The following is a 23,812-nucleotide window of genomic DNA, read 5'->3' as shown; positions in this document are numbered from 1 at the left end:
TCTTTGTCTCTTTCCCCTGTTCTCTTCAGCAGTTCCTTTGCTGTGCTGATTTTGTTGGAAGCAGCAGTGCTTTGTCCTTCATGCACCTTGTGCTGCATTGCAGCTGAGTGCTCCATAGATGACTTAATCTCTGCACTTTACTTTAGTGTGATACCGATGCTCAGTAGCTCCAAATCAGCTCTTCTGCATAGCCTGCCTCCTGGCTCATGTTCACTTCCTGGTGTTTCTCTCTAAGCATCATGGGTAAGATAATAATAATAATAGTTCCTCCCAAAACTGATGTTCCCCCCTCCAGGCTCTGTCTGTGCAGATTGTATATATAGGAAATGCTGCAATCTGACGGGTCTGATTCGCACAGTTTCCTTCAGTCCTTTCACAGAAGTGCTCTGAAATGGGGAATGGCCATTTTAACAGCCTCTGAGATGCTGTATTATGAAAAGTGTCAGCTGGGGCAAAACTGTGTCTAAGTCCTTTGGTTGAGTAATTGAAATAGGAATAGTTCAAACTGTGTTTCATCCACATTTCTGTTCCCTTCTAAATCTGTCGTTTTTCCTGACTTGCTTCCTCAGGAGCAAGAAGAGATGGAAGCAGAGGAGCAGGAAGAAAACTGTCAGTTTGATTTGAAGAAGATGAAGATCACAGAGGGAGGAAATATGGTAAGCAAAAGGCCTACTCAGTCTGGTAGACCTACACATCAGGAACAAAAGGTAGAAGAGTAATGTTGTCTTGTGGTTAATACGTGGGATTGGAAGAAAGGGCATCTGGATTCTATTCCCAGCTCTACCACAGATTCTGTGATATTAGGCAAGTCACTTAATCTCCCTGTGCCTCTGTTTCCCATCTGTACATTCGGGAGGATACTTGCCAAAATCACAGAGGAATTGAGGCTTAATTTACTGTCTGAAATTCTTGAGTTTTAAATTACTTTATACAAGCAAAATGTTGTTGAGCTGTTCAGTTCTAAAATGATGATCGTGCATGAACTCATGTAATTCTGTATACATCTGTCCTGTGGTCTGGGTGACATAGTGAGCTTTTACATGATGCATTTTACATCAGGCCACTTAGTTGCCTAAGTATGGATTTAATAGTCTAACTTTTGGCACCTTAAAAAAAAAAAACTTGGCTGTATTTTCTAGAGGTTTGCCCTGTCTAGTTTCAAATGATGGGGCTTTTGCCACTACCTTTAGCAAGCTAATTTGCATTCTAATAAACAATTACGGATAGTCAGCCTAAATTTGCCTTTTATCCCTTTCATCATTTTACTCTCATTCATACCCTTGGGTCCAGATTAGATCATTCCTTTCCCTTCTTGTGAGTGCTATGATTATGAGATCTAACACTCGTCCTCCTTTTGCTGTCACTTTCATTTTTTAATGTTCTTTCCTGTCTCTCTGGACATTTCATACAGCTCTAGTTTTAAGAGACTCACCTGACTCTGGATTTTGTTACAAATGTGAAACTCAGGCCAGGCCCTGTAGGGGAGGAATGGTGTCTAGTGGGGAATGGGTAATTGGTTTTATCTATCATCTCTATTAAAGATTTTGAAGGAGTAAACAGCATGTTCATGAAACTTGATGTCAAAGAGTACACCTTCTCTGTAGCATCCTCTGCTGGCCAGGGATGGCTCTGCCGCACCCTGCCTCAGTTTCCCCTTCACGGGTTCCCAGGAATAATCCCTAGAGGCATATGTCCAATAACCACACCTCTTCTTGGTGACTGGGTTATTAACATAAAATAAATCCAAAGTGAAATCGATCCTCACCCCTTCATTCCCTGTGGAGAGATGTGATGGGGAGGTTCCAAACTCATCTTGGGACAAGAGACTCTCTGTCCTCTCCAGCCACTCTCCTCATAGGGGTGGATGGGGGTGAGCTCCAGGAAGGAGTTGGAAACAATCTTTTTTCTGTCCATGAGACTCCTACTGCTATCCCCCTGTGAATTGGTTGGGTGATTCCCCATCCCAGTCACTCTGGGGCAGGTGTGTTGCAAATACTAGAGAAAATAGAAGTACTCAAGGGGAAAAACAAAAGTTAAATAGATCTTGGGAGGGGAGAATAACCAAAACTGCAGTATTCAATGGGAGGGAGAAACCTGGAAAACAGAAAGGCCTAAAGAGCCATAAAGTGAGAAGAAGCAAATAAGACATACATTTGGACTATCAGATGGTAGCAGAATAGGCCAGTGTAATTATAAATGACTCACACACACACACAAAAGTGGCACAGATCAGGAAGGCAATAATCCCTCTGTCTCTGATGCAGCTGCATCAGGAATACTGCAGTCAGTTCTGTTATAGGCCACACTTAGCCTGACCTGGGGCCAGTTCAGCACCCTGAGGTCTTCCCTAACTTGTCACCTGGCTGCAATTGCCCGGGTGGCTGCCCGTATGCAAAATAACGAGGGCATTCCCTTTTCTGCCTTCACCCAGCCTGCCCCAAAACATCCCTTGCACAGAGGGGTGCTGTCGAGGCTGCCACACTGGGTTTCCCGTGCCAGGGATACTCCTGCGGCAGGGAGCTTTACAGCCCACTTGGATTGGCTCAGCTTGGGCAACAGAGCTGAATCCGGTCCCTGATTACCAGAAAGGTATCAAGGAATTAGAGTTCAGAGGAAAGCAACAAAAATGTTCACGGGTCTGGCGGGCCTTGACCAAGGGAAGCTAAAAAGTGCCACTTTGGAGGGGAGACAATTTTCTACAAGTATTTGAAGGGTGCAAACACGGAGGAGGCAGAGGAATTATTTAGGTAGGCACAGGGGAGTATTTCTATGAGCAATGAGATGAAAAAAGGGAGAAATTTAGTATGAATATCAGAAAAGACATTCTGAGAGACCTACTAGGATGTGGAATAATGTCCCAAGGGAAATGGTAGGGGTACCATCGCTTGGAACACTTAAAACTACACTGAACGGTGCACTATTGTTCTGTAGGGAGCAATCTTGCTCTGGCAGAGGGATAGACTTAGGGTGACCAGACAGCAAATGTGAAAAATCGGGATGGGGGTGGGGGGGGGGAATAGGAGCCTATATAAGAAAAAGACCCAAAAATTGGGACATCTGGTCACCCTAGATAGACTAGACATGACATAACAGATCTGTTTCACTTCCAACTTCAATAATTCTTTGACAGGCTCATGAACCTTTCAAAGGTACTTGGGCCGACTTATGATTCCACCATTCACACTTGTCACAGGGTTCGATACAAGACCAGGTAAAATTCAATGATTTCCACTAACTTCATGTTGAGAATTTAGGTTTCTTGGAAACCAAAACCCAGTTGGAAGGAGGGAGTGGTTAATAATTCTAAGGCTGAAAGGGAGGAAATTGTTCATACAAAATAAAAACTCATTCTGTTCCTCTTCCACTTATTTTCTTGCTTGTCTCCTGCATCAGAGACACCATGCTAGCGGTGTCTTGTGCAGGCACAGTACAAGGATCCTACCCACAGTGTCGGAAGGACTTTTTATTCTGCCTCTGCTCCTTGCCCTGTGACTGAGCGGTCGGATTGTTGCAGGCCAACAGGCACTGAGTAGGAATTCTTGTTTCAGATGCTGATGACCTTCGATGAGGTGGCTTTGTATTTCTTCGAGGCAGAGTGGGGCCTCTTGGATGAAGAGCAGAGGGAAATCTACAAAGATGTCATGCAGGAAAATTATGAGACTCTGATCTCCCTGGGTACAACTCTCATATATGTAAGAAGCTGTGCAATCTCTGAAGTGTCTATGGTCAGCTTCTGCTCAGTGTCCTTCCCTGCCCCCTTAGAACTAGAAAATCAGTCCCTATGGTACCCAGAATCAATGCAAGAACAGACCATCCTCTCCCTACCAATTCCCTTTCAAAGGAGGATTCTGAAATACAGCAGTGGAGCTAATTCCCAGAGCTTTCTATTGGGATAGAATAGAGGGATAGACTAGATATGACGTAACAGATCTGTTTCACTTACTCTCACCATTGTATTACCTACTAAGACTGGCTTTGTCTTTGCAAGAGGGAAAATTCCTGTGGGAAGAGCCATAGGGTTCATTCTTGAATACAAAACCAGAGTCTCTCTGCAGGCTTAGAAATGGGCAAGTGATTTAATTTTTTACACTGTATCAGTTGTCTTATTTTCCTGTGTGTAGAGATCCCTGATTCTCCTTCAGAGATTACAACACATCTCCCAACAGTTACTTACTCTTCCAGCAGGACTCGTGACAATGTTCTCTCTACTTGGATTACACCCTTGCCTCTAGTAAAACAATGTGGGCTTATAAAAATCATGACCATTCTTTGTGACGAGCACTCAAACATTAGCCAGCTGTTAACACATCTTTTCCAATGACCAGGATTTCCGATTCCCAAGCCTGAGATGATAGCCCAGGTGGAAAGAGGGGAAGAGCCATTTGTCCCAGATCTCCAGCACGCTGAGGAAACGGAGATCCTGATGGTCGACTGCACGGGTGAGGCAACGAGTGAAGTAAAAAGCTGGGATTCTAATTAAAATTAATGGAGATATCCTATCTCCTAGAACTAGAAGGGACCTTGAAAGGTCATCCAGTCCAGCCCCCTGCCTTCACTAGCAGGACCAAGTACTGATTTTGCCCCAGATCCCTAGGTGGTCCCCTCAAGGATTGAACTCACAACCCTGGGTTTAGCAGGCCAATGCTCAAACCACTGAGCTATCCCTCCCCCCATAATAATGTCTCTGCTCTCTTTCATCTTGTTAGCTGATGTGCGATGGCCGAGTCTGTGTCCTGTTGTCCATGTGCAATAGCAAAAAGAAAATGTCATGATTCTTACCCTGAATCATGGAAACAAACCTTATAATCAGTTTCATTATATAGTCACAATATCAAGTTCTATGCTTACACCATTTCTAATAAAAAAAAAACCAGCTTAACGTCTCTATTAGAAAAGAGAATGATTTGATTTGCCAAAGATTAAAAATAAGTTAGCTGTCTGATTCTCCCATGGTGGTCATGGATGGCAGTAGGATATGTGTCTGGAAGTGATAAAGCAAAAAAAAAAAAAAAAAAAAATAAAGGGGGGTGGGTGTACAGTTAGCTAATTTTGGTCTTCTGAGGAAAAAAGCTGCTGCCCTGCTACCACATCCCGTGATCTATAGCAGAATTTTATTTGTTATATCTTTGTGCATGAGTCCTTGAATCTTTATCCAAGAATTTAACCACTATTCCCTTCACAGAGTTGATTAGCCTGCAAAAGTAAACATTGTTGGCAGAACTATCCATTTTAGATTCTCTTTATGCTCTCTCCATATCCCATTATCTCTTCCCCCTTGGCTGCTTACTCCTTCTCAGGGTCCCTCGGTCTCTTGTCTCTTCCCCCTCACTCCTCTTCTCTCCTCCCAAAGAACCACAGACTTAAGTTACATTTCTCAAACAAGAACCACAGATAGGTGTGAACTGGGTTTGGAGGTGAATGAAGGAGCATTCTTGCCCCTTCCTGCAGTGCACCTTAGGAGTCATTTAGTACAGTTCTGCCTTTGTTTGGCTGTCTCCATCATTCTTCCTCTTTCTTGTTTCCTCTGCTTTCCCTTGTCTCCTGATCTCCATTGCACTCTGGCACAATCTGATTTATGCTATTTATCCCCGTCAGCCCTAGAACCTAATTCTAGCTCCTACAACCCTTCCTTGAAAAGGCCTGAGTGATATCTAGACCTCCTCCTCTACAACCCTGATCCATTCCAATCCCTCTCCTACCCATTTCCAGAACCCCCAAAATCCCTTTATTGGCCAGGCTTCTTATTCCACTGTCCCGCATCCTGCAAACAGAACCTTAACCCTTGCCAGATGCCCTACAACCTTCTCACAGGAAGGCCTGATAGCTAGGCCTCCTTCACCACAAACCTAATCCATTCCCTGTCCCACCCATCCACAGGTCTCAAAAGTTTCATCTGTCCACCCTGCAAGCCTTTGGAGAGAGAGATTCTTCTTCCATTTGCAAACCACGCTAATGATTGGGTTGAACTTTGAAGATTTTCTTTAAGGAAACAGCATAGGAGACTCAGGGTGGGATCCACTAAGGGACTTAGGTGTTGTAATGCTGAGTGTCACAGCACCTAACTTTTAGGCACCTAGAAAAAAAATACAGGAACAACACTGTGATCCACATAGCCTGAATTAGGCACCTTGGTTCCCTGTACAATGACTGAGGAGAGCTAGATGCCTAAAAATACGATCCACAAAAGCTAGCAAGCTCGGTGTGGACTCACCTAATCTAGCCAAAGGGAAATGCTGACCAGAAGGGTGTGTACTAAGCTTCACCCTTCTCTGAGACACCTAAGTCCAGGGAGCAGGGAGGCGCCTATATGTGCTTAGTGATCCACGAACAGGAACCAGCCACGTAAAGTCAAGTTGCTTAGGCGCCTAAGCTGCTTCTTGAGGGAATGCATTAGGCTCCTGCCTCACTCTACACAAAATGGCCAGAGGAGGCGGCATTGGTGGTGCCCACCTTACAACTTTTAGGTCAGTGATTAGAGCACTCACCAGGGATGTGGGAGACCTAGGTTTAGTTCTCCCCCCTCAGGCAGGCTGGGGGGAGAAAATTTGAACAGGAGTCTCCTACCTCAAGAGAGTGCTCTAACCACTTGGCTATGGGATATTCCGCTGTAGGGCTCTCTGTCTCTCCTGTGGAAGCTGTTCCACTGTGGATAAATAATTAAAGTGACTGGAGCAGGGAGCCTGGACCCAGTGTCTCCCACCTACCGGTGGGTGCCCTAATACTAGTCTACAGAGTAATTTCACTCTCTCCGGCCCCAATGACTGGATCCAAAGTTCAGGAGCCGCTTGTCCAGTTTGCTTCAAACTTGGTAGAAAACTTCTACCTCAATCGCTGATCAAACCTCCTAATTTTGAGGCCAATTTGACTTTTTTGTGAATTCTTGGCCTGGATGCCAAAATTGAGCTAATGATGGACCCCAGTTTCTGCTTTCTCTGTAGAGATTACCATCACTCCCTAATAGAACTGAAAACTGATTCCATTACAAATTGCTTCTGGCTGTCACCACTCCCAAATTCATGCTTTGCAGACCGTGAATTGTGCATTCACACAGGCACAGAGAACAAGTAGTGGGGAGTCAGGCAGTAACAGGACACCACTCATTTATGTGTGGCGGGAATGGAATGAAAGAAAGGTGCTCGTTTTTATTTTTTAAGCAGATGAAGATAGAGAGCACTTAACATTCAGACCTGTCCCACGTCGCTGCAGTGTGGTGCACATATGGTCATCTGTCAGTGGGGTTTTGGGGGGATTTTTTGCACTCAGAGAAGGAAAGAAAGGGATAAGGAGTGGTACCTCGGATCCAGAAAAGAAGGTGATGGTTTTCTTAGACATTCGCTGTATAAGAAAAGGGACGTCACGTCACTGAAGGATGGATGGATTATGAATTGTCCGTTTTGAAATAAACTAATTTATAAACAGGCTCCCGTAGTGGTATAAGTAGGCATCATATGCCATCCTTAACACAGCATGCTTCCCCTGGCATGGAGGATAAGTTCACCAATGGCTACCAGCCAAGATGGTCAGTGATGCAACTCCATGCTCTGGGTGTCCCTAAGCCTCTGACTGCCAGATGCTAGGACTGGATGACAGGGGATGGATCCTGTGACAATTACCCTGTTCTTCATTCCTTCTGAAGCACCTGGCATTGGCCACTGTCAGAAGACAGGATACTGGGCTAGATGGACCATTGGTCTGACCCAGTATGGCCGTTTTTACGACAATTTCCAGATTCTGCTCCCAACCTGGGACTGGGCTTTGTCACCTAACTCAAATCTATGACAAGTCTCAGCCTAAACTTCATTGCTGAGCTCCGCAGTCCTTAGGGTTTCCATCCAGGACCACCTCTTTTCTAGTTCCCTTTCTCTACAGAACTACAGGTCTGTTGCATCTTACGCGCATTTAACATGCGCGATTTCAGCTTTACGCGGTTGGCAAAAAAAAAAAAAAAATAATAATTTTAATACTGTACTTGTAGTGCGGGCGATTCCGCCTGCCATTCAACTCAATGTAATTTTGACTATACGCGGTTTTCGCTTTACACGCTAACCGCGGAATGGAACCCCCGCGTAAGATGAGACTCGCCTGTATTCCAATCTACTGTACACAGTGATAACCTAGGCAGAGTCAATGAGTTTACCTGCTACAATGATTCAGTAGAATTCCAGCAGTTGTGTGCAGAGTTCTAATACCTACTAATAAGGTGAGTCAAGAGGAGAGAGTCCTGCCACCCCTGCTAATAATACAGTGCAGGGGCTGTATATGGGAATGCATACGAAAGGGAGCACACACCTCCTGTCCAGCTGCCATTCAATACAGCATGGTACTCAGGAGTTATCAGTCATGGCTTTCCTCTGATTCTAACTGATTTTTAGCAAAAAATCTCCTCTTTTACTTGTGTGTTTATTCATATGGGGCAGGAGGCGGGTTAATGGGAGTAACTGCCATTCCAAGTCTTTCCCCCAAAAAGAAGAAAAATATTCTGGTCTCAGCCTTGGGATGATAGTGCTGGGGAGCCCAAATGTCACAAAAATAACGCAAGGCAACTTCCTTTTGTGTAGTCCAAATGTCCAGAAACAATCAAAACCAGGAACAGTCTCACTGGGATTGCAGTCTCTGTCAGTGGCATAGACCTCAGTTCAGGGCATGCGATTTATTCATCAGTCACTACTCTTCCCCAGACTGGCTTGGAGTGTGGGGGAAACTACAAATCTGCTAGTCTTCCTTCTTAGGACCCCTTCTCCCCCCAGAGGGCTCTGCTTCTGTCTTACTGGCTTTCCTCACTCAGACACAGCTGTCAGTTCCTCCTCTCAGCAGCTAAATGAATTCCAATTCTGGGTGCTCAGGTAACCTCCTTTCTGCCCAGCAAAGGGGATTAATCTCTCTTCCTGATTCCCTCAGGGCAAGTACATATACTTTGTCACAGGGAAATGGAAGCTGATCTGATCCCTTGGTCCCTTCTGAGGGCCAGGGTATTCATCTCTGGATATCTTTAATGTATTCAGTTCTCTGGATTTGTGAAGAAATCTGTTTGCAGTTCCCCCTTTCCAATGTTCCCTTTCTCTCAAACATGGGGATTTAATCATCTCTGGATTCTCCTTTTATTGCAGGAAACTATGGGATTCTGCAGGAAGGTCCTGATGAAGAAATGGAGCAGCCTAGAACATTATCAGGCAGCAGGTCCAAAGAGAATATTTCCCAGAGTCCTGAGGAGAGAGACACCTCTGATGGTAAGCACATCTGTGGAGAAGACAGGCTGACCACCTGCACTGAGTGTGGGAAGAGCTTCAGTCGGAGCTCATACCTTGCTGCACATAAGAGAACCCACACAGGGGAGAGACCCTTCCAATGCGCTGAATGTGGGAAAAGGTTCACCGACAGATCAACTTGCAACCGGCACCAGAGAACCCACACCAGGGAGCGGCCCTACAGTTGCAAAGTGTGCGGGAAAAGCTTCGGCTTCAGATCGGCGCTCAGCAAACACTTGAGAACCCATACAGGGGACAGGCCATGCAAATGCATTGAGTGTGGGAAGAGCTTCAGAGACAGCTCCGCCCTCGTCGAGCACCAGAGGACGCACAGTGGGGAGCAGCCCTACGTGTGCAGAGAGTGCGGGAAACGCTTCCAGCGGAACTCGCATGTCACTAAACACCAGAGAATCCACACAGGAGAAAAACCCTATACATGTGAAGAGTGCGGGAAAGGGTTCACAGAAAGTTCATACCTTACTAACCATCAGAGAATCCACACTGGGGAGAGACCCTTCACATGCAGGGTATGCGAGAAGAGCTTCAATCACAGCTCCACTCTCTTCAAACATCAGAGGACCCACACGGGGGAGAGACCCTTCACATGCACTGAATGTGGGAAGGGCTTCCGTGGGAACTCAGCCCTTACTCAGCATCTGAGAATGCACACGGGAGAGAGACCCTACGCCTGCAGGCTTTGCAAGAAAAGCTTCAGTCGGAGCTCACATCTCGTTGCACATCAGAGGATCCACATGGGGGAGAGACCCTTCCCATGCGCTGAGTGTGGGAAAAGGTTTGCAGAGAGTTCCATGTTCATGCAGCACCAGAGAACTCACACTGGGGAGCGGCCCTACGGCTGCAAAGAGTGCGGGAAGAGCTTCAGGTTCAGTTCCACACTCACCAAACACCGGAGAACTCACACAGGGAACAGGCTGTGCAAATGCACCCAGGGCAGGAGGAGCTTGAGAGATGCCTCCTTCCCCATGGAGCACCAGAGAATCTACAGCAGGGAGTGGCCCTATGGACATGGGAAGCACTTCCAGAGGAGTTCGGACATCACTAAACACCAGAGAATCCACATGGAAGGTAGTCCCTATAAACATGAAGAGAGTGGGAAAGGGTTTGCAACAAGCTCATACCTCACTAATCACCACAGAATCCACACCAGGGAGTTGCTCTTCACATGTGCTGACTCTGGGAAGAAGTTCACCAGCAGATCAATGTTCATGCAGCACCAGAAAACCCACACTGGGGAAATGCCCTACAGGTGCAACGAGTGCGGGAAAGGGTTCGCTGACAGATCACACTTTACTAACCACCAGAGAATCCACATAGGAGAGAGACCCTACCTGTGTGCCAACTGCGGCAAGAGCTTCAATCACAGATCCACTCTCCTGAAACATCACAGAATTCACACAGGGGAAAGACCCTTCATATGCACAGAGTGCGGGAAGGGCTTCAGCCAGAGCTCAACGCTTATTCAGCATTGCAGAATGCACACAGGAGAGAGACCCTTCACTTGCAGAGTGTGCAAGAAAAGCTTCAGTCGGAGCTCGAACCTTGCTGCACATCAGAAAATCCACACTGGGGAGAGACCCCTCCAATGCAGTGAATGTGGGATAGGCTTCAGTGGGAGCTCAACATTTACTCAGCATCTGAGAATGCACACGGGAGAGAGACCCTACGCCTGTAGAGTGTGCAAGAAGAGCTTCAATCGGCGCTCGCACCTTGCTGCACATCAGAGAATCCACACGGGGGAGAGACCCTTCACATGCGCTGAGTGTGGGAAAAGGTTCACTGACAGATCAACATTCAATCAGCACCGGAGAATCCATACCGGAGAGAAGCCCTACAGCTGTGAAGAGTGTGGGAAAAGCTTCAGATTCAGCTCAACACTCACCAAATACCTGAGAACCCACATAAGGGACAGGACGTACAAACACAATGTGGGGTGGGACAAGTTTTATCCTTAAACAATGAACACTCCCCTCCCCACCCAGTTCTGCTTCATTCAGTAGGAAGACCAATGGTGAGAACCTCTGGGATTATGAAACCTTACAGTGCCTAGACATTTTTTTGGAGTTCTTTGTAGTGATCCTGTACTAAAAATGAAACTTCTTTGGTTTCAGGTCAGACAATTTTATTTTTAATTTGGAGTAAACCATCCAAACATATGCTAAGGAGTAAGGCACAGGTCTCAGAATATTAAACATATTCCGACTTTTCTTAAAAATACATTTTTGTCTGGGGGAGGGTGCGTGGTCCATGAGGAAAGATGTGTTGGCATCGGGCTTGCAGATAGGCTTCCTCCAAATCCAAAATAACAGACTAGTCTCAAACCTTGGGACAGATCATAACCTATGCATGGGAAAATGTGAAAATAAAAACATACTTCCTGGCAGCAGGGCAGGAAAGGTTTAGGCTACAAATTCCCAAGCACATGCTGCAACCAAGTGACTTTATGAGGTAAAGCTGTGTGTGCTGAAAGGCTGAGGTATTTTAAATTAATAATATCAGGATTGCTAAAATGGCTGAAGCCAACCTTTTATTCATTCTCTCAGAGCAAGGAAAGGGAGAGGGTCAGAAGAGTTAAAACCTGAGTAAAGATAGCCAGCACCTGTGGTTCCTTTTTCACAAGCTGAACAAGCTGCTCAGATCGTGAGGAAGAAAGACCATAATCTCAAGCAATGAATGTTTAGTAAACATTTTTCTTTCTGCGTAACTACTTGCTGTGATCAGTATCTTCTTAGTTTACAGTAACATGGTTTTCCATGTTTCCTATGCGGTTTGCCTTTAAACATTATAAATAGCATTAGTACTCACTGTATGACATCTGGGAGCAACAGGAAAGGATATGCTATTGAGACATCTGTGAAGAGAAATAGAGGTTAATTCTGCTAACAGCAGTACAGAAAGGCCATCCCTCTAAGAATTGATGGAGGTAAAGGGAGTATTTATTGAAGGAAACGTAGAGGCAGCAGAACCTAGATTTAATTCATGAACATAATGCATACATTTTATGCGATTCAATCTCTTTAACCCATCTCCTAGAAAAGTTACTTCATCTGAAGTTTTTTTCCTGTATCGGCTAAATCATAGCATAGGCGCCGAGTTTCTAATCTGCTGGGGAGTGCTCCTCGCCCAGCTCTGCCCAGGCCCCACTCCCACTCAACTCCTTCCCCCAGGACCCCACCCCTGCCCTGCTTCTTCCCACCCCTGCTCTGCCCCCGCCTCTTCCCTGCCTCTTTCCACACCCGCCCTGCCCTTTCCCCGCCCAGTTTCGCCCCCTCCCCCAAGTACACTACATCCTCGCTCCTCCCACCCCAGTGCCTCCAGCTGCTGCAAAACAGCTGATTTGCGGCAGGCGGTAGGTGCTGGGAGGGAAGGGGAAGCACTGATTGGCGGTGCCCGCCAGCGGGCAGGACGCGCTGGAGGGAGGGGGAGGTTCTGATGGGACTGTTGGTGGGTGCTCAGCACCCACCATTTTTTCCCGTGGGTGCTCCAGCCCCGGAGCACCCACGGAGTCAGCCCTATGAATCACAGGGATACATATTGTATAAACACCAAATTTTTGACAATTTGAGTTATGTAGTTGATTATATGGTAGTTAAACAATTAAAACTGATTTTTTTAAAGTTTATTTCTTCCAAACGTATCCCTTTGAAGTTCTGAGTACATTAGAATTTTGCATTTAGTAGATTACACAAACAGGCGTAAGACCCAACACACTTGTGTTCAGTGGTTTCCCAATAGTGCCTGGATTGTACTCCTTGTGCCAGATTCCCTTGCTTGTATTCGTGTCACCCAATAATGATAATGGGGTTGCACATATGTATCCGAATTTTGTCTCTTAACTTCTTGTTATGGGCTCATCTAAGTCATTGGAGCATCTTACAAACTAAGCTCATCTAATATTACAGCAGTCAAATTAATGACACAGACTGGCCCACCTGGGCTTCACACTGCACAATATAAACAAAAAGTCTTTCAGTGATTTAAACCCAAAGGTGCAATCACAATTAGGCTCTTCCAAGCCTGGCTTCTTGGGATCAGACAGGAGAAAGTGCCTTTACTCCCCTATCCTAGTTTCACCTAGAATTAGGCCCTGACAGAAGCAACCAGCCTTTTTTATCTAACCTGCTGATCCCTGAGTGACCTCTGCCTGCTCCTGGCCCTTCTTGCTGTTAGAGGACCAAGTCTCACTTGTTCCCCCAGTAGCTGATACTGGAAGGCCTCTGTAGGTCCAGACCCGCTGCCCTCCCCACCCCCCATTTTTTTTTTTTTTTTTTTTTAAAGAAAGGACAGTTTCTTAGGGCAGCATGTGCCAAAGGAGCAGGATCTCTGGCAGGGGGCAGTGAATGCCTGGTACAGCCCATCACACTTACCCTAACATGGGACATATTTTGAAAACAGAGGGCTGATGCTCTTACTACTACTGTGCAAGGGCCATATCTATTTCATTACTGTTTAATAGGCTTGGTGACCTCTGGTTTGTGTTTAACTGTGGACGGTAAAAATATTTTGAAAAGTATATTTGATAGTTAACCCCACAGACCTTCATACTACCTGCCCATCTCCACTAAGCAACCAGTATACCAGAAACTCACCAACAGCTTCACCGACAGCTGTGCTCTTCTTGTCCCTTGCTGCTGCTTGGCCGAGAGGAGGGAATCAGGCCAAGTAACATGGCGAGAGGCAAACTACATTAGGAGAGGAAGAGACATTCCTAACATGAAAGTAGTAGTATGGGTCCAGACTTTCTCCTCCCAGTAGCCTTCACTCAACCTCCACCCGCCAAAAGTCAAACCCTCTCTCCTCCCTGTTCTAGCAGCATCCCAAGCCCAGGAAATTAAATTAGCCATTCCACATTCAATCTACAAAAAGCATCTTCCCTTTATGTACTTTTATACAAAACAAAGAAAATTCAGGTAGTCACCGTCACAACAGGTGTTTTCCCTCATATGTCATACAATTAAAATGTACCATGCCCAGCAACTTTTTCTCACTTAGAGCTTGTCTACACGTGGAAATTGACTGGAATAGACATTCCAGAATAGCTCTCCCTGTGGACATTCTATTACAGGGTGTATAAAAATGGATTTTAAAAAACAATCAAAGATTTTATTTTAAAATGAACCTATTTAAAATTAAATTTGACATTATGACAACCTATGTTAAGGCCGAGATTTACTGTAATCTATTAATATCACTTAAATTAAATGAAAAAATTAAGCAGTACATGTTTGCTACCAAAGTTTTAAAGACAGTCAAATTGGCTAAGCATCTGGAACCAGAATTTGTTGAAGTGCTAAACTACCTTTTGACAGCAGTAGTCTCTTCTGTGGGTGCAGAGAATAGTTTCTTTATTTCAGTTTATTCAACAGGTTCAGTTGGTTTCTTAGGAGTGGAAAAAAACTGGAAAGCTTGTTTTCCTCTTTCAGTCTGTGAATAAAAATGAGGTGTGAGAAGGTGAGATCTACTACAGGTAGTTCTAAAATCTTGAAGGATAAGGTGACCAGATACAATCACTTCAATTCACTAACTGTAGATATACTTCATTTAATTTTTTTGCACATTTTAATTGAATTCCTATTTCCATCCAGAGCTTGACAGAATTCACAAGTAAAAATTAATAATATCCAGTAAATACAAAATCCATCATTCACAATTTTTACATTTATGTTAGAAAATGAAGAATGCGAATAACCATATTAAGCTCTATAATTGCTTAATAAATGTGTTTGCACCTATATATAGTGTATCCTCCTGGCTAGCAAAACGTAGCACCAAATTTAATGTAAAGACTATATAGAGTTGCAAATCAACATGTTTTAATGGTTAACAACCAATGAGAATCAGCTTTTCTTTAGGAAAATAACTAAGGTACAAATGCAAACCAAGTTTAAAATTGATCATTTAAATCAAGGTTTCCTGCTTGCTGATTTAAATCATGAGTAAAATTGGTGATTTAAATTGCTTTGTTTTAAATCAATCCACCGTGCTATGTTCCAGAATAAAAGTCAATTTTATTCCACAATAACTAGTGCATTTCCATAGCAGAGTAGTTATTCTGGAATAAATTGATTTTTATTCCAGAACAGTATTCACGGGGGCGCTATTACAGAATAGCTTATTTTGCAATACCTATTCCAGTCAATTTCCCATTGTAGACCAGCCCTTATACACTGATTTCAGTCTCAAATTTTGTATCAAATTTATCTTTTGACTGCACTAAGTATCACTTCTTTTGCTGAAAAACATCTCACCAACCTTTCCATAGAAACTTTCAAAATCTCTAGATATAAAACCTGGTACACAGCTGTATTACTGGACTCGAAGTCAAGAGTACTAAATTCTATTCTGGGCTCTCCTATTGACTTGCTTTGTGTAATCTCTGACTAGTCATCACGTAACCTCTTTGTACCTCTGTTTCCCCATCAGTAAAATGGGGATAACACCTCTACCTCAGAGGGATGTTGTGAGGCTTAAAATTTTTAAAGCTCGAGGGGAGCTCAGCTAAAGGCACTACAGGCATAATATTATATTCTGCAATGTTTTTCCTTCAAATCATAATTTTGGACAATTTAAAGGGACTGTAAAGCAAGTATAAATGAGCAAAAGACTACCATATCTCCAGATTCCTAATCCCCTGTTCCAACCTTCTAGACATGCTGTTTTCTCTCAAATATGCCTTTCACACAACCTATTCCTTAAATACTAAAAATGCCTAGACCCAAAAGTGATCAAAGTGCCATCCTACCTCCCTGGGATGGGTGTCGGGGAGAAGTGCACAGAAAGGAAAGGGGCTTAAGTGAGAGAAAGAGAGGGAGACTGATTGCCGGACTTTGTGACAAAGTCGTACTGGAGAAACCAGGTGGGTGAGCTAACACATTAGACTGAGACAAGCTTTTGAGCTTACACGTACATTTCCCAGAGCGGAAGAAGAGCTCTGTGTAAGCTTGAAAGCTTTCAGAGTAGCAGCCGTGTTAGTCTGTATCCGCAAAAAGAACAGGAGTACTTGTGGCACCTTAGAGACTAACAAATTTATTTGAGCATAAGCTTTTGTGGGTAATAAGCTTGTCTCTCTCAACAGCAGAAGCTGGTCCAATAAAAGATATTACCTCACCCACCTTGTCTCTGTAATACCCTGGGACTGACATAGCAACAACACTGCATACATATGTATCTGAAGAAGTGGGGGGTTTTACCCACAAAAGCTTATCACAGAATCATAGAATATCAGGGTTGAAAGGGACCTCAGGAGGTCATCTAGTCCAACCCCCTGCTCAAAGCAGGACCAATCCCCAGACAGATTTTTACCCCAGTTCCCTAAATGGCCCCCTCAAGGATTGAACTCACAACCCTGGGTTTAGCAGGCCAATGCTCAAACCACTGAGCTATCCCTCCCCCATAAATGGAGATATTCTATCTCCTAGAACTGGAAAGGACCTTGAAAGGTCATTGAGTCCAGCCCCCTGCCTTTACTAGCAGGACCAAGTACTGATTTTGCCCCAGATCCCGAAGTGGCCCCCCTCAAGGATTGAGCTCACAACCCTGGGTTTAGCAGGCTAATGCTCAAAACCACTGAGCTATCCCTCCCCCCAGATAAATCTGTTAGTCTTTAAGGTGCCAGCGGACTCCTCATTGTTTTTGTGGATACAGACTAAGATGGTTACCCCTCTGATATACTGCATACATACAAAGCCCTACTGCACACAGAGGGCAATGCAGCTGTGTGCTATTCTGTGTGAGGTGACTATCAACACCTAGCCTCCCACTATCATTCTGTAAAACATCAAGAGCTGATTGCAGAAATGCCTGTTGCTGACTGGCTGCAGTTTTTTTGAGACAGAACAAAAAGCTTGTCCCAAAGAGCTTAGTCTTCTAGACCCAAAATGTTTTTTAAAATATCACAAAATTGCCTTACAAAGCATGGTTTTAAAAATATATAAGTTTGGGGGTTATTTGTTTCCCCTGGGATTTTTGAGCCTTAATGACGCATTCAGGTTATACAGTCAAACTCTCCTCCACAATCGTGAGGGCTAGAAACTTTTTAATCTTAAAATACAAATAAACTGAGATTTGCAATCATTTGACTCCAGGAGCTGGGGCTTTAAGTAGCATACCAGAGAGCTGGCAACCTGGCAAGGAATGGCTTCCACCACCATCATCATGTTTCCACGCTGGGCACAGGCTGTACATTCAGTAATGTTCCTGGGGGTGTCCACCCCCTTGCTAAGATGGCTGTTGTGGCTGGCCCTCACTACTTCCCGGACCATGCTTCCCTCTAACGTGCATGGAGCAGTGGCTGCCATGGTGTGATGAGTCTGTCTCCCAGCAGCTCTGACACCAGGCCGTATCCACTCCTTGCCTGGCGGGATAGGATCCTTGGAGAGATCCCCTCCCTTAGCAGCGCTGAGGTATTATATTACCCCGCAGGCTCGCTCCTGGCTCCTCCCAGGAAGCGTCCTTTGCCCTCCCTGTCCCCAAGCAGGAAGCTGCAATCTGCCGTGTGAGTGAGATCTGCGCGGCTAAAGCGCATCCTCTCTCGCAGAGGCGAGCCCGGGACTGGAGGCAGCAATCCCTGTCTGCGTTTTCTTGCAGGTAGGTAAAATGGGGCTGTGGAAGCGCGCCCGTGGCGGAGCTGAAGGCGCGCAGGGGGAGGCGTGCCTGCCTTGGCTCCCGAGGCTGGCTCTCATGGGAGTGAGGCAGCCTGTACGGCCAGCATTCAAAAACCACTGCAGACCCGCCCCACAAAAAAATCACTCTGAGCTTCGAAGCCATGTGACTTCTAGCAAACACATTGTGTTTTCAGGATGGGACTTCTGAGAGTGGCACAGCGACCTGCAAACTGGCCCCTGTGACCTTTCCAGAGTGGGAATTCATCCAGAACCCAGCTGAAAAAATGAGGGACGTTTCTCTCCCACCCACCCCCCCGCCCCCTGCGCCTTTCCATTTATTACCCTTCCTCCACGGTGCTCCCAAGGATGCCACCCTGTTTCTGTGCCCCTTTCCTGAGGCACAGACCAGGAGTGTGACCCTCAATTCTTGCACCCCTTTTGACTTTTCCATTAGCCTTTCCTGTCCCCACTCCCTCCTGCAGCCTCCACCTTTACACGGCTTGTCCCCCTTCTCCAGGGACCATCTGTCCTCCTGTCCCTTTGCAGATTTCCGTTCGAACCCCTGCTCCATGTTTATTATCTCACTAGCACTCCAGCAGGCAGCCCTCCCCTTCCTGGCCCCCCTCTCCATACGCACCCCAGCAGCTCCCCAATTCAGGCACCACCCTCCTGCCACAATACAGCAGGATTGCTCCCCCGATTACTGCACCCTTTTCTGGTCGAGCAGCATGGTCTAGCATCCCCACAATCCTCTTATTCTTGCATCCTATCCCCCTAGCATTTTCCAGCAGGCCACTTCCACCCCATTCCAGCATCTCGCCCTAGCATCCTCTAGCACTCCACCTGACCTAGCAAGCTGCTGCTTGTATGTTCCACTGTCCCCACTCAGCTGACGGCGGGAATTGCAATTCTGGAATGCCTCATACCCCCTGCTTCACCCCCTTGCTGAATTATAGCCTCCTATCCTTACAAAACCGTGGGAGTTCGTTCTGCAAGCAGCGTGGGACTAGAGGATCTAGAGATATCAGCTTGCTGCGTAAATGAGACTGAATCCCCTAGTAGCCAGTAATGGAGGCTAGAATGAAAAGGGATGGTGCAGAGTAGAGACCTGCTGCTCCTGAGTCCAGCTCTGTGTAAGCTTGTCTCACTCACCAACAGAAAGTGGTCCAATAAAAGATATTACCTTGCTCACCTTGTCTCCCAAATACAAGAGTAATACTTGCCAGGCAGACTTGTGCTATTGAAGGATATACACCTCTACCCCGATATAACGCGACCCCATATAACGCGGTAAAGCAGCGCTCCGGGAGGGGAGGGGCTGCACACTCTGGCGGATCAAAGCAAGTTCGATATAACGCGGTTTCACCTATAATGCAGTAAGATTTTTTGGTTCCCAAGGACAGCATTATATCAGGGTAGAGGTGTACTTTTCCCTATGGCAAAAATCTCTTTCAGTGGGAGCAGAAAGTGAGCATTATTCAGTGTTGGGAAAAATATACACACTATAATTGGATTGCTTCCTCAAAATCTAAGCTTTGCCCTGTAGTCCCCAGGGTTCACAGTGTGGAGAATGGAAATGTTACGCTGTCCATTCTCCTGCAGATTCCAGGCTCCTAAGGATAGAAAATGGCTTGCTGAAAACATGGAACTCCACAGTAGAGTAATCCCTATAAACCAAAAATATCTCTCTAAACCAGAAAAAGTACATGTAGCTGAGTGGAATTAAAAGCAAAATGATAAACATTTATTAAAACTCCAGCTATGAGAGTGGGGGAAAGTTTACAGACTCTTACTCTCTCCTTGGTCTCCTGGCTCAGGACAGAACGAAAACACCCTAGAATATGCTTTGCCAGTGGCACACAAGAGTACTAAAGGAAGGGGGGAGCGGGGGAGCCATAGGATTCACTATCTTTTCCTCCCCTGAAGAGAGTGACACTTCATTCTCTTTGCCTGCTCCAGGTTGGCCAATTAGCTTACTGTGGATCTCTCTGCTGCTGTAGCACTGTTGAAGGTTGAGTATGATGGGCAGCCCCTCCTCTCTGCTGCTGCCTGATTGCTTATATTTTCATTCATGGTATTTCCAGTGTAAGCTTATATACTTGTTAATATCCAATAATACGGCCTCTGAATACAAGTATTGCCTGAATGTTGGGGTGTTTGCCCATCCCTAACTAATGTTTTTTTTTTAGCAGTCCCAGCAGTTACAGCCTTTGGATCCAGCCAGTAGTGGAGCTGTATCTCCTAGGAGATACTCGAACACTTTTTAAAAAATACTACTGTAGACAGGGTAAGTTTTAGTTATAACATGTTATGGTCATGGTGAGCCCTAGGACTGCCCACTCCTCCCTTTGGTTTTCTTCCTTCCCCATCCTCCTTTCTCTCTTTGGGACTTTTGAGGTTTCCCTCCTTCCCTTTTTCTTGCCATTGTGTCTCATCTGTTCTTCTCTGCAGCAACTCCCAGTTCCTGTGCCCCTCCTGCTCCTCTCACTACCCCTTGCTACTTAGCAGTGGGATTGTCCTTGGAGCAGCAAATACTGAATGGAGAATACTTGTTTTAGGTACCATTGGCATTTTATGGTGTGGTTGTGCTGTCCTAGCAGGGCTTTATGGCAAAGGGCTGATGGAACTCAACAGGGATGTCATGCAGGAGAACTACCAGAATCTCGTCTCACTAGGTAAGGAGTCACCTTTTTTATGAGCATCTCTGAAGTGACTTCATTTGCTCCAGCGCAAGGTTCTTTCCTGGGGGGATCAGACCCTTTAATCCTCAGAACCTGGGTGCGACTCTCACCTCCCATTTAGAAGGATTTTCAGAAGTGCCGTTGACAGCCCACTCCTGTCCTTGTCTCTAATGCCTGAGCATACAAACGTTGCTGGAAATTCCTGGGTTTGCAACGCACTTCTACCTGGGACTGGCACCGGCACCAACTTAAAAAGGGAATCGGGGATCTCTTGCTGGCTTTGTATATAATATTATTCTCCCATTAAGAGGGATCCTTGAATCTCTGACACGGATAAAACACATCTACCATCAGAATCGTTATTTCCCAAAAGGTATCCTGGAACACTTTCCCAACCATTCAGGTGACTCATCCCTTCCAGACTACTGCTTTGCTCCCTCCCCTCCCCATTAGAGCAGCTGGACTTAAAAACATCATTTGTGACAAGCATTGGTTGAATATTTAACAAGCCATGATGTTTTCTTTCTCATGGGCAGGTTTTCCAATTCCTAAATGTGACATGGCCTCCCAAATGGAAAAAGGCAAAGAACTATCTGACTCAGGTCACCAGGCTTTCAAGGAAACAGAGATCTTGAAATACACCCACACAGGTGAGGAATAAGCTGAACCAACTTGGAAACACTCAATGAGTGAAGTAAAAGAAGTTGGAATTCCAATAGCTACTGTGAGCTCATGGTTCTGCCTCATGTCATCTTGTTCCGTTTTGTAATTAGGAGAACTGGTTACAATGTAAAAAAACTATCTCCAGGGCAAATATCAAGGATGGCTTTCTGCCCTTCCTGACTCACTTCTGCTACTATTGTCTACCCTCACCTGTACCCTGAATGTTAAGAAGAGTGTTAAGAAGCTGAACTCATCCCCTCCACTCTTATTTGGGAAAGACCTGACTTCTGATCTTCAGCAGTAGTCACGAGTCCTTTGCAAGTCCTCTTTCCAAGGCTTCCTTTCTCCCAAGCACAGGGAATAACCATGTCTGGAATAATCTTATCTTTGCCAGGCGATCACAGTGGAGAGGAGGAGATTCCTCAGCAGGAAGATTCTGCAAGCATGGAACTGCAGCGGGTGTTTTCAGTGAGATCCGGAGGAGACATATCCCAGGGTCCTGACCTGGGGAAAGCCCATGTGAGTCAGCACAACTCAGCAATGCCACAGAGAGAGGACCCTTCAGAGAGGAAACCAACTGAATCCACTCACGGCGAACGAGACCTCCAGGAGCAACGAGAGGACGTCGTCCCACGACGAACACCCCGATCAGAGAGACCAACCATATGTTCTGAATGCGGGAAGGGCTTCAGTCGAAGCATACACCTGATCCAGCATCAGAGAATGCACACGGGGGAGAGACCCTTCAAATGCACAGAGTGCGGGAAAGGCTTCAGCCAGAGCTCGCACCTTATTCAGCACCGGAGAATCCATACAGGCCAGAAGCCCTACACCTGTCACGAGTGTGGGAAGAGCTTCAGCCAGAGCTCCAACCTTATCAAACACCAGAGGATCCACACAGGACACAAGCCCTACGTATGCACTGAGTGTGGGAAGATCTTCAGTGATAGCTCCACATGTATAAAACACCAGAGAATGCACACGGGAGAGAAGCCATACAAATGTCCCGAGTGTGGCAAAAATTTTAGCCAGCGCTCACACCTCATCCAGCACCAGAGGATCCACAACGGCGTCAAGCCCTACACGTGCATGGAGTGTGGGAAGAGCTTTGGCCAGAGCTCCGATCTGATCAACCACAGCAGGACCCACACCGGGGAGAAACCCTACAAATGCACTGAGTGTGGGAAGTGCTTCAGTGGGAACTCCAATCTGATCAAACACCAGAGGATCCACACGGGAGAAAATCCCTACCACTGTGCTCAGTGCGGGAAGTGCTTCCGCTTCCAGCCGCAGCTTGTGCGGCACCAGAAACACCACGCACAGTAGGGACCACCATTGCTGGGAAGAGGGGGAATACGGCCCTCCTGTAGGGAGAAAGCTAGCTGAGCATTGCGGTGTGATGTGGGGAGGGAGCACGTCCTTGGTGTGATGATGGTTCGAGCCATTGTTTGGGAATGGGTATGAAGCACCACAATAGGAGGAAACTGGGAAGAGTTAAGTATTCAGGGGAATCATGGCCTTTTATTTTTAGTAGTGATAAGGGTAAAACATGGATCAAATCATAACACTTTCTCAATACATTGATCAGGCTTTGGCATCCTGGCCCGACTTAACCCTGGCCTTGTGGCTCCCTTCAGAACCCAAGCTCCTGTTTCCCACTTTCTGGTACTTTTTTTAGATATTAGTTCCTATCGATTATATTTATTTAACCCCACTCCCCCAACCCCACATTGTGATAGTACTTGGGCCATATCCTTGGAACTGTATTTGCTGAATAAATGGTAGTGAAATTAATGTGTCTGTGACAAATACGCTGCTGTTTGACAACTTAGTCCATGAGAGCAAGTCAATTAACATCCTAATAGACATTTCTCTCAGAAAGATGCTTCCTCAAGTGCCCTTGTGGGTGGCACTTTATGAAAATTATAAAGATGTAATTAGTATGTAGGATGAATTTGTTTTAACTGTGATCTGCTAATTGACAATTGGTGAACAGGAGGAGGATGACATGCATCGAAAAAAAATTAAGCTATTTGTCCAACTTTAATTTGAAACTAAATGTGTTCTTAAACTTTAATATGAATTTTAATTTCATAATTCTGGTTTTTTTTCCCCCTCAAATAAATCTTCTTTTAACTTAAACCCCCATGAATCTGGAATTGTCAATTGTTATGGTGAGGAGATTGTGATGTATATTTCTAAGGCTATGTCTACACTAGCACTTTTGTCAATAAACATTTTGCCAGTCATGGGTGCAGGGAAAAAACACTCCCCTGAGCGACATAAGTTACACCGACAGAAGTTATGTGGACAGTGCTATCTCAGTGGGAGACGCTCTCCTGCCAACATAGCTACCACTGCTTGATGGGGGTTGTTTAATTATGCCGACGGGGAGAGCTCTCTCCTGTTGGCATAGAGCAGTTACACAGGAGACCTTACAGCTGTGCCGCTGTAAGGTCTGTAGTGTAGACATGGCCTAAGAGTAGTAACGGGCTGTGATTTTTAGTTATAAAGTCACGACATGAAGGAAGTACAGACTTTCTGCACAGGAAGATGCGGGGAGGCAGAATTGTCAGAATGGGGAAAGAACTGACCACCGAGT

The 23,812-nt window shown here is 45.6% G+C and overlaps 2 protein-coding genes and 1 long non-coding RNA gene across 4 annotated transcripts; 2 read left to right on the top strand and 1 right to left on the bottom strand.

The window, feature by feature from the left end:
- The first annotated feature begins 581 nt into the window (after window positions 1-581).
- On the top strand, window positions 582-11,218 carry LOC135891729 (zinc finger protein 420-like). Its single transcript, XM_065419371.1, has 5 exons — window positions 582-656; window positions 3,549-3,675; window positions 4,326-4,439; window positions 9,108-10,874; window positions 10,941-11,218. The coding sequence occupies exons 1-5, from the start codon at window positions 582-584 to the stop codon at window positions 11,216-11,218; spliced, it is 2,361 nt and encodes a 786-aa protein (XP_065275443.1).
- Window positions 11,219-13,885: 2,667 nt separating this feature from the next.
- On the bottom strand, window positions 13,886-17,688 carry LOC135877772 (uncharacterized). The gene is made up of 3 exons (XR_010561376.1): window positions 17,372-17,688; window positions 14,563-14,687; window positions 13,886-13,945 (listed from the first exon to the last, which is right to left on the bottom strand). It is a non-coding gene; the product is annotated as an uncharacterized LOC135877772 (long non-coding RNA).
- Window positions 17,689-17,751: 63 nt separating this feature from the next.
- LOC135877756 (zinc finger protein 239-like) lies at window positions 17,752-23,347 on the top strand. 2 transcript variants are annotated; one of them, XM_065403310.1, is made up of 4 exons: window positions 17,752-17,849; window positions 20,056-20,153; window positions 20,425-20,541; window positions 21,084-23,347. In XM_065403310.1, the coding sequence occupies exon 4, from the start codon at window positions 21,577-21,579 to the stop codon at window positions 22,534-22,536; it is 960 nt and encodes a 319-aa protein (XP_065259382.1). In that variant the 5' UTR covers window positions 17,752-17,849; window positions 20,056-20,153; window positions 20,425-20,541; window positions 21,084-21,576; the 3' UTR covers window positions 22,537-23,347. The 2 variants fall into 2 exon arrangements, with proteins under 2 accessions (XP_065259382.1, XP_065259388.1); XM_065403316.1 differs by lacking the exon at window positions 20,056-20,153.
- Window positions 23,348-23,812: the final 465 nt, after the last annotated feature.

This window comes from Emys orbicularis, chromosome 1, assembly GCF_028017835.1.
Source record: "Emys orbicularis isolate rEmyOrb1 chromosome 1, rEmyOrb1.hap1, whole genome shotgun sequence".
Taxonomy (NCBI): domain Eukaryota; kingdom Metazoa; phylum Chordata; order Testudines; family Emydidae; genus Emys; species Emys orbicularis.
The sequence above is the reverse complement of the archived record's forward strand: the minus strand, read 5'-3'. Positions and strand labels throughout refer to the sequence as shown.

Bases quoted from the DNA above. Each gene is read 5' to 3' on its own strand.
- LOC135877756 (XM_065403316.1), top strand. From the start codon at position 21,577: ATGTCTGGAATAATCTTATCTTTGCCAGGCGATCACAGTGGAGAGGAG.
- LOC135891729 (XM_065419371.1), top strand. From the start codon at position 582: ATGGAAGCAGAGGAGCAGGAAGAAAACTGTCAGTTTGATTTGAAGAAG. The intron at 3,676-4,325 runs GTACAACTCTCA...TCCAATGACCAG, and splicing joins TGAGACTCTGATCTCCCTGG to GATTTCCGATTCCCAAGCCT. The intron at 10,875-10,940 runs GTGGGAGCTCAA...ACGCCTGTAGAG, and splicing joins TGAATGTGGGATAGGCTTCA to TGTGCAAGAAGAGCTTCAAT.